Source organism: Acromyrmex echinatior, chromosome 2 (assembly GCF_024713525.1).
Source record: "Acromyrmex echinatior isolate Ae372 chromosome 2, ASM2471352v2, whole genome shotgun sequence".
Classification (NCBI taxonomy): Eukaryota; Metazoa; Arthropoda; class Insecta; order Hymenoptera; family Formicidae; genus Acromyrmex; species Acromyrmex echinatior.
This window is the reverse complement of record NC_141853.1, coordinates 20830812-20841914: the sequence shown is the minus strand read 5'-3', so window position 1 is coordinate 20841914 and position 11103 is coordinate 20830812. Positions and strand designations below refer to the sequence as shown.

The 11103-nt window shown below is 34.8% G+C and overlaps 1 protein-coding gene across 4 annotated transcripts in view; it reads right to left on the bottom strand.

Moving 5' to 3' along the window:
- The window catches only part of LOC105143621 (BTB/POZ domain-containing protein 7), a 57646-nt gene that overhangs the window by 32031 nt on the left and 14512 nt on the right, over window positions 1–11103 (bottom strand). For 2 of the 4 annotated variants that reach the window (XM_011052071.2, XM_011052072.2), the window contains exons 10-11: window positions 6108–6323; window positions 2405–5412 (exon numbers count right to left, since the gene is read on the bottom strand). The exons of the other annotated variants lie outside the window; for them this stretch is intronic. In XM_011052071.2, the coding sequence (XP_011050373.1) occupies window positions 5116–5412; window positions 6108–6323 (513 nt within the window). In that variant the 3' untranslated portion in view covers window positions 2405–5115. Of the gene's footprint in view, window positions 1–2404; window positions 5413–6107; window positions 6324–11103 lie in introns of those variants that run through there. 4 annotated transcript variants of the gene reach the window in all.

The following is an 11103-nucleotide window of genomic DNA, read 5'->3' as shown; positions in this document are numbered from 1 at the left end:
TATATTTCATACCTGACACATCTGAATGCTTAAGCAGATCCTAATGATACTAAAACACGATTTAATTGCGTGAGAGAAAAAAGTACGTTGTTAAACTGTAATTATCAGAACTATAATATACATATATTTTTTATTATAGCTAAATATAGAGTGTTCCACAATTCGTGACTTTGATAGATTCTTAGATCAATCTAGAAGTGATTTTTATTCGAATATAATATCAGAAGTTACCATTTATCGCGATTTTCGAATTTTAACGTTATATGATTACATATTTCGCATAAATAAATTTTGAAATAAAACCGTGACAACAGTAGATTCAAATAATTTTTTAAATTAACTAAATAAATAAATATAAATGTATATATTGTACACCAGTTGAAAATAAAAAAAAAGATGTTTCTCTAATGTACACTTAAAAACGTGTTTTCAAATTCACGTTTAAAGATAAATTAAAATGGAAAAATGTTTCAAACATTTCTTTTTCCCATTATTTTTGCAAATTTCGATTATTTTTGTAAAGATAAAGATTATTTTACACATTATTAAAATATTTTACGTAAATTTATGCATGTAAATTGATATCAATATTCGGAAAATAGTGTTTTAAAGAATTAATTTATTATACGCGTTGCGTATAATATACGCAATGCGTATATTATTAATGCTGCGTATATGCAACTTTTTCCATTTGCAAGATAACATTTTCTTGCTTTTCTATTTTTTTCAAGGTATCCAAAAGTATCGTGGTCAAATCTCAAACATTTATCTCTTCGACATTCTTTGAGATTTCCCATATTCTTTAAAAACAAATAATATTAATTATGAATAAAATAATATTTTCTTCATAAAATAAGCGGATATGTGATTTTCCCAAACCACGTCAACAAGTGATATAACAAAACGTCTTTTTAAAAGGGATCTTCAGATTAAATTATTTCAGATTAAAAATGCTCTTTAATCATTGACCTTTAACCTTTTGGAAGATAATGATAGAAAATAGACCAAGAAGTATATCGATGTTTTTGAAAGATTTAAACGATTATAAAATATATTAAGGACCGTTTCCACCAATACAGATTAACTTTAATTTCGGTTCAACTTATTCTTTGTCTTTTTTTAGTTCTAAAGATTAGAAAAAGAGTAAGTTGAACCGAGATTAATCTACATTGGTGGAAATGGGGCATAAATATTATAAACTCTTTGTCTAAAACACACACACACACACACGCATACAGTGTATATTATATATATATGTGTACACACGCACGCACATATATATCACAACTTCAACGATCCGTTCGAAAGATACGCTTCGTTAGTTTCAGAGTTTCAATCTTTAAACGCGCGAGAAAATATTTGTAAAGAAATACGTGTTTGTTGTTGTCAACTGTATACTCTATATGCTTCAAAACCAATCAAAATCGAAATGGAATATTTCCTTGGAAAAGCAAACATTTTATCTGTTTGCAAACAATTCCTTCATCAATCATTCATAACTCGAAAACCATTGGTGTCTCGATATTTTCACTAAGGAAGAAATCAACTTTGAATCATTTGAAAACCTATCGTTAAAGTTAAACTCGTAAATTAAAAAACACGTAACTTCCCGTAAGTGGATGCAATCACGCGAAGCCTAAATCAAGCTAGACTTAAACATCCGTAACGAACGCTGTTAATAATTTCGAGGAAGTTAATGCAACTTATATAACAAGCTGCAACATCGGTTTTACTCGGAAGGTATATTATTTCACTTTATAATATTCATCACGGAGGATATTATATTTTAAGAAAATTTAAATTGAACGTAAAAAGATTAGAATCTTCTCCTGTTTATTTTCCAGCTGCTTATTATTCACAGTAAATTTGTTCGCTTATATTAAACACTGGATTTACGATAAGTTCCTCGCGACGAGTTATTTTTGCGCAACAGTGAAAATACGGGGCGATAGGAATTTTCACACTTGAACGACACAAGTCATTGTCGACTTTACATGCTGAATTATGCGATGCAGCCCGTCGATCTGTTATACGCGCGTAAGCGCGGCGTGACGTCAAGAGCGGATACGGTGAGGCTGGATTTTGCTGGGCGGTATTCCTCGCTGTGCTCCGAGTATGTACAACGCTTTTACATAAATTCGGTATGAGTAATGGCGCGGGAAAGTTCTGACGTTCCCTAAGCATCCATTCTGATGTATTTTGCGGTCCTTGGGTATTATTTTGCTAAAAACAGTGCGCCTGTTTATGTAACGCGTTTATTATTTGGTGTTGTAAAACACGAGTTGGACGCGGGGATAAATCTTGTGATTTCGCCGACGGTTACTTATGACGGATACTTACATAAACTCCCTCTCCCCCGACCATGAATTGCACTAGGAACGGAGAAATAACAGCGAGTCCTCTCTTTCCATTTTGAAATATTTATTAAACTTTATTTTTAAATATATCTTAGCGAGCCATCTATCGTGTGAGTCATAAAAAAGATAAACTGTCCGAAAATTTTATTTTGCAGCAAACGTAATTAACACTTCAGCTTACAAAAATCAACAATTTCACTTTGGAAGAAATAAAGGGAATCGTAAATGTCTAAATGGAAGAACCTAAAAAATCGCTTTTCTTTCTTCCTTTTTTTTGCGACGCACGAACTATATGAATGTCAAAATACTACTCTCGCGATATACCTCAGTCTATACAATATTAATCTATCTACGTGATAACTATTCTTTTATTCTGGTCTTAAAAGTTGGTCTAGTTGCTTTATTTAAATCATAACTTCGTCAATCGATCGTGGATTCACGAACTGTTGTTCACTCTTGATATTATCTGACACTGTCGTGGATTCACGATCTAACATCGTTTCAAATACAGATTCAATTAATTTTACGATTCGCGAGATAGTAAAGTCGCGAGTGATACGCTTTACAAAGCAGATGACCGGTATTTATAGCTTATTTGAATCGTATATAATTAACGTTATTTTACATAATCATATATCCTTCTAAATCCAGATCTGCAAAGTGAAATTCTGAGCCACAATGACTGAACTCAATAACCTTTCTTGAATAATATCACAATTTATGCCAGCGGTGATAACAACGCCGAATTTCATTTTTCTAAGACGAAATATATTGTATTCTTCTAAGAAAATATAACGAAACGCATATAATACAATCGATAAAATTAATTGAACGATTAATTTATGGTTTGAATATATACGCAGGAAATAATAATTTCGAATACTTAACGTAAGGACGGTAAAGGAATTCTTGAATATACGGACCCCTATAATTGAGTATCTTAATACATAATTACATTCCATGTCGACACCGAAGAGCCATATTAAATAAAGAATAATTACTATCTGACGATATTAATCTGTACGCTTGAAGTGATTAATTCCCGCCTGTGATCGTTGTTGCTTCAACGAAAGTGAAAGTGACAAGTTTTCCACCGTTACTTGTATTACACGGAAGTATTGAAATAAAGTCTGACATTTTATGACTTTTGCGGAACGAAATACGCACGGTAACCCAGAAACAAACTTCATTGCAAATTCATCATTGACCAGACCGATGTGATCGATCGTATTTCTAAAGAAGAGTTAGTGACAATTTAATTAGATGTCATTCTCAATTATTATTATTTCAGTATTTTATCTTTCTAACTCGGAAGTTTCTGATTCTCGTTTCAGATTTTGATAAATTGAATTTTTCTTTTCTTACCCAAGGAATAAAATTTCGTATACATTTGCATGTCCTCTTGAACTTAGTTTGCCAAGAACTTTCATACAGTTTTAACTCGAAAATAATATTTCGAAATTAAAACGCCGTTTCTTTCACAACTTTAAACGACTATCGAAAGATGATACGCGACTTCTGGGTCACTCTGTATATAGTACGTACCCTGTTTGTGGATATATTACAAAGCCGCGACGGAGCAAGGCCGGCGGAAGCGTACATTTAAATTCATGGAAAACTTTTTCTTAGAAAATTCTCATGCACCCGGGCACTTAGCGATAATTAATTAACCCATTAAATATCGTGAACGTCACGCACGCTTTTTACGACCCGAGGCGCCCCGGACGTCATCTCTAAGCGCGCGATATATGTTTTATCGATTGGATTTCTCTTGTGTACTTACAGTCTTACTATAGCCCGTCATACATCGAAACTGCCCTAGAAGAGAGAAAAAATTAAAAAGTTTAGCATGGTAAAATGTCATCAAGCGCTTCGCAGCTCCGCTCGCGTGAGTAGCCGCCGCCGCCGTCGCCGCCACGCTTTCTCTACGAGAAGAAACAAATGTACGAGGAATACGCGGCACTTTCACTTTCCTGTAATTATTATTATGTGAAGTATAAGGATGGTAATGTGACAAGGCGCGATTTATTCAATATCCCGTACATTGTTCCTCTTTCGTTTCTTTTTTTTTTCTTTTCTAAAGACTTTCTTGCTAACAGTCTTGACACTTCAGAGCCGGAACCGCGAACACACATTATGTTCCCCAAGTACACACACATACGCGCACACATACACATAAGTACACCCACATGCACATATCACGATTACATTTTTATATGTATAAATCACAATCGCAATTTCTTCTCATACACGATTGCACTTAATCATTACATTTATATATTTATATTTTTATTTTTATATATATATATATATATATATATATTTATATATATAGATTATACGGTGTGAAACCTCCGTATACTCCGCACACATTCGCATCGATAAGCAAGGTTTTTTTCCTTTTGGGTATAACTTCCAGATCCGGAAAAATTACGGATACTCTTAAATCAAGTACTTTCTATCCTTTTTTAAGCTTGCTTTAAATAAAAATGTACATACAGTTACCCTTGTAATAAATTTGTACCCGCAATAACAAGGTTTGATCAATACATCCTACGATAGAGAGAAAGAGAGAGAGAGGAGATTGGCTATGTAATAATAAAGAGGAAACGAGAGAGAGAGAGAGAGAGAGAGAGAGAGAGAGAGAGAGAGAGAGAGAGAGAGAGAGAGAGAGAGGAGGAGGAGGAGGAGGGAATACAAAGGAGAATCGTCAGTAGTTGCCATGTTGTCCGCTCCATCCACATATCATATATAAATTTCAAATAAACCTCGGTAAGGCAGTGCTAGCACGATGATACACGTAAGGTGGGGGTGGTGGACCGGAGAAGTGTCTTTGATGCTGATGAGGAAGCGACGACCGGTGAGCAGCCGGCTCAATGGTTCCGCCGCCCGACGGGGAAACGTGCGGTAAGAGGTGCGACGCCCCGTCACCGAGATCCAATTCCAGTTCCTGCTCCTCGATTAAATGCAGAGCGCCGAAGGAGGCCGTCGCCATCGCTACGTCCGGCATCACGCCCGACAGTTGGCCGTCGCTGCAGGAATTGCCCTCTTGCTGCTGCAAAACAAACCGGAGGCGTACTGTTTCCGTAATCCTCGTTTCTCGAGGAAGCGACTAATCGAGCGAGATACCGCGATCACGGAGCAGCGGATATGATTACGAGGTAAAAAAAAAAAAAAAGAGAGAGAGAAAACGACGAAGACTCGCGCTGCTGCGCAGATGTGGAGGGAAACGGTTCCGTAACCACGGTTTGAGACTCGCCTCCGCGGCTGCAACGAGAGAACGGATTGTACAAGAGCGATCCTGTAATTTGCCATTTCCCAACTAGATTCGTTATCTCGTCTCGCGGTACCGAGAGGATCTACAATAGAACCTTGATTATCCGACCTAATGAAGACAGGCCCTAAACATTGAATAATTGAGAAAAATCCGATAATAGAGATTACATTTTATTCTACAAAAAAATTTATTTTAGATACAAAGTTATTTTACTTATATCTTCGGACTGTACCTTCAGATTAGTTTAGACACTCGACTCTCTCTCTGTGTTCTTTAAATAAGACGTAACAATTTTTTTCACCAGGTATGCATCGAATAAATGGACTGTCTGAGAACGCTCGATAATGAAATCGAATAATATCGAAGTTAATTAATTCGGGTTGCAATTAAAAATATCTGGGCCTGAATACGCAAGATTTCGAGTCACCCGCGAAGTAATACGAATACGACAATAATGTAATAGCGCCCCTTACCTCGGCAAGAAGTCTGCAGCTCTCTCCCTCGGTCACTATAGCTGGAAGTTCGTGTCTATGTGCGTAAGACGAAGTCGGCCGAGGAAATGTCATGTTCCTCCCGTAACACACCGGGGCGGTAGTTCTCACACGAATACCCATGCCCGGCGAGTCAATGTCCTCTATATCTGTCATCCTCTGCTCGTTTTGCTCTTTCATACTGTAAGACGCTGTGTTCTGAAATCGATACGCCGGCAATTTATCGCGCGCTGTCCGCTAGATGAAAGATGCATTAAAAGCTCAGAATAATACAGAAAGGGAAAGACCCCGCGATTAAGCGAGAGGGAGGGGGGGGGGGTGAGGGGGGGGGAATGATAGCGGTTTGTGGGACGTCGACAGTATCGTGCCGGGGAATATTAATCGGAGCTTCGTCGACGAGGGGATCGGATAGTGTCCGTGGCTGGGATGGCGTGAATAGATAACGGTATAAATTAGCGAGAATTAAAGTTTTCGATTGCGAGAATTAAAGTTGGATTTTATTTCTATAAAATTTATTTCGTGAAACAAACCTTCACCTTTCCACCGCCGGTTTTGCAAATCGGAGGCGAGAGAATGAGGATTTTGCAAAACGAATTCATAGAAATGAACCTTCGCTCGCGTCCTCCGAGAAGGGTGAGGGTTTTTCCCCACCTATCTACCGAAATAGAACGTGAGCCGTGACCTAATTGACGTATGCCGCACGCGTTGCCTAGGAAGACGTTAATGCAACGAACAGGGAATGACGCCTTGCATACGTTATGCGGTTGTCGTAAATTAGCGAGCGGCGACGACGACACGCGCGATTATTTCACGAGCGCAACTCGCACCTGTTCTCAGATGCTGGTCTTCCCATTAGGCCTTTTCTTCCCACACACCTGAGCGAACACGACTCGCGAAATTATACGCCTGTAAATCTCGTCCGAGATATGACAAAGCATTCTTTCCGCGTAATTACACGTAATTTTTGCTCTTTTTTCCCTTTCCCTCTCCGCGATTCTTTTGCGTTTTCGTCCATCTGACACGCTACTCAGACTATACTTCTTTGATCTGAAAGATATTAAATTATTACGTCACTCCTAGAACACTTCTCTAATCTGAAAGATATCAAGCTATTACGTCGTGTCGCATGTATCAAAATAGCGAGCGATGATATCAAACTATAATGTTACACAAAGGAACCTCTGAGCACTTCCGCGACATTATCTACTAGGATAATATTTACGTATTGAACAATGGTCTTACTGTAAGATATTGATTACGTATGTTAAACAAAGCTCGTAAATAATGACAGATACGCTGTACAGATACTTGACATGAAATTTGATGACTGTGTTGTGTTGTCCAATTAAAAGCAATTAACTTTGAAAACTTGAAAGAATTAAACGTAACTGTTGTATATTAATAAGGCGATGTATAAAACCATTCTTCGAAGAACTATTGTAATATTCCAGTGAGAAAAAAATTTTTCATATGTAACGATGTTATTTTTTGCACTTCGATCGGAACAGTGATAAAAAATTTTATATTTTCTCCGCGAGAAGAACGAGTTTAATGATGAATATTAATTCTAAGATTATAAAGACGTAAGCGAAACTAACTATCGAACTCTGTAAACGATTCATTCAATCGGTAAAATCTATAATGAGTTTCCAGAATCAATTTTACATATCTGAGTCATTTCACAAAAACAATAAACAACTCGATTGAAACTCGAGTAGTAGGATGATGATGCTTTTTAATCTCACGTCAGCAATAATGTCAATATATGATATTGAATCAATATATTAGGTGTTGGAATTAATTCGTAGCGTTTTACAAGTGATGGGAAGTACTTTCATTAATGTACTTTTTAATGCTCATGTGAAATAAATAACATTCTTTCATTAAAAACGCTACGAATTAATTCCAACACCTAATATGATAATATTGATTCAAGTGATCACCAAAGTTCTCCTGGTACATATTGTTTTGACTTTTCAGAAATGTTATGTCATCATGACGATAATACATTGGACTAACAAACACGTATGTATTAACGTATGCATAATTTTAAATAGTATATAACGTTTCATATTCGCGTAACGTGTAAAAAGAGCCTCCGTACGTTACCTGCATTACGAAACACGTTCAATAATTTGTTTGACATTCGCCACAGAAACGACGGTCGTAAATTAAATTCTATTTCTCTTGACGCGCGCATGTTAAATTCTAAATTATATATAATGAATTATTAAAAGCTCTTTATATATACGAAATTCTGCTTATCTTGTTATTTATTATGCAAATTTATACTTTGAGATCATTGCCTGAACAAACGTAATCGTTCTCATAATTTTTTGAATGCTAAATACGATAATATTATTTACTAATTGCTTCACGTTACGTAATTTTGACAAGGCACAAAATCGATTTTAACGTCGTAACACCGATACTAATTTTTTTTTTTTCCCCCCGTTAATATCACGCGAAAATATAAACTTTCAGCTTTAAAATACATTTTGTTTCGTTTCGATATAACTTTTCGTTTTCGAGATATAACGCATTGAAAATAGTCATATTGTATTGTCAACTTCATATTGCTTTTTGATTTACTGTTAGTGTGATCTGATTGTATGAGCATAGTATTATGTAATCACAAAAGCACTTACTTTTCATATGTACAGTGCCCGCCAAAAGTTCAAAGCCAGCTGAATATCTCGGAAAAAATGCATTTTTAAGAAAAATGTTTTAGACAAAAATTGTAAGGTTTAAAAAGATCTATTTAATGATTTTATCAATTTGATCTTAGATGGCATCGCCAATGTCAGGTCAAGATCATCGATTTTTTTAAATTAGACTCTCTATATGATAACACTTTTTAAGCTTTCACAGATATTATCTTCAAAGATATTAGAAGATTATCGCCGTGTTTTTACTACTAATGCTAACGTTTCTATTACTAATGTTAACATTTCGTGGAACCTTGCCGTTTACTTCAGCAGAGCGAGGCGTACACTGGACATCCTATTTTCGATTCCAGAATCTAATAGCCAATGTCAAAAACTTTTCAAAATACAATAAAGTTCATTTTTATTAAGTACTTTTTGAGTCACAATGTTTGGAAGTTATAGTATTGCCATTCTCATTTTTACGTAAAAATGAATTTTCAGTGCTAAAATGAAAATAAGAGAAACTTCAATAACTTTAATCTTAACAAACCTCCAATGATTTTGATCTTAACGAATGTTATCTAGGGCACGATCCTGAATAATATTCAAGAGGTTTTAATCGTCGGTCGGACACCTTGGGTCCGATATACTAACAATGACGGTACAGTAACTTTCAAGCATTATAACTCGAGAAATATTTAATGAAAATGAACATTATTAGCGTTTTGAAAAAGCTTTTCAAAGACTTCGGCTATTAGATTCTGGAATAAAAAAATAGTGTCCAATTTAAAAAAATCGATGTGACTTTGATCTGACATTGTCACTCAAGTGACGTCAAACTGATGAGATCATTAAATAGATCTTTTAAATTCAATTTTTGTCTAAAATATTTTTCTCAAAAATGCATACTTTCCGAGATATTCAGCTGGCTCGAAATTTTTGGGCACTATATATAAATATGTAATGTTAAAATGGAATAAAAAGTTTTTCCCATGTATTGCATGGGAGGAACCATTTTCAAATTGCTATATTTTGAAAAATTATAACGAAACAAATTAAAATACATTTTAAAGTTAAAAATTGATCTTTTGCATAGGAGGGGGGAAGGGATATTAATAAAATTTAGAAAAAAATTTGCTGCCGGTGTTACAACATAAAAATCCTCAAAATTATTTTTTTTCTGCTCTTTAATGTCATTTTTTTCAAAATTGTGACGTGAGAATTAAATTTAAAGAATGAATTTGTATTCATGCAGGCAAAAAAATAAGTAAAATTATTAAATAAAATATTTTATCGCAGATAAAAGTGTTATTATAACGAGCAAAAGCAACGAGTAAAACAACTTTTATGCCTTATATTTTCAGATTAGATCAATTAGATTTAACAATATTATGTAACTTCTATTGTTTAGAGATAAATGGAAATAATTTCGAATATTCAGACTTGTAATTCGCGTTTGATTCGCATTATTTTACCATAACACCGAAGCCGTGATGCAACATGTCGCATGTATTTGATAATACATTTCTGCATTTATTCATGCATAATACTGCATATCAGCTATGTAGAGATTGCATGCGTTCCGATTGGTAGTAGTCGTAAGTGTCGTTTCATGATTCATCCGCTTGTCACCCCAGTGCGACATCACGTATATATCTATCACTGTACAAACCGCATTTAAACCGGGACATAAAGATAAATTATTTTTTGTGAACAGTCTCTCTTCAGGATATCACCGTACGTGTCGTTTGTGTAGTCAATAAAAACTCAGAGAGAAAAGCAGCGAGATTTTACTGAATTAAAATGTGACATATTTGTAATACATATCTCGCTGTGAAAAAAATTCTGCTAATTAAAAATTACATACTGGATAAAGATTATGTTTGCATTGTTATTGCAGTAAACTATATCACGAAAGCATGTCGGCGTAACATTTTACGAATAGAAAAAATTAAACAATATGGGTAAATAAAAAATATTAAAATAAAACACACTGCAGTATATTCGTTCTCTGTATTTACATTTTTTTATCTGTATACGTATTGACTTGCACGTCTCATCGTTCAAGAGTATTGCTCGTGGTTTTTGCTAATTTGTCTGATATCGAAAGTCAGTTACACTGCTATCGTTCTCATTGCGTAAATATGAACAATAGAGCAACATAAATATAAACCGAATATTTCGAAATTATATAAATATAATTTCGAATTTTTCGCGAATTATATAACTACTATTTGTTGAGACATTAAGAAATATATTATTTCATCGTCTTGGAATCATTTTAGAAAAATATAGAAACAGCAATAAAAAAAATAGGAAAAATTGACAAA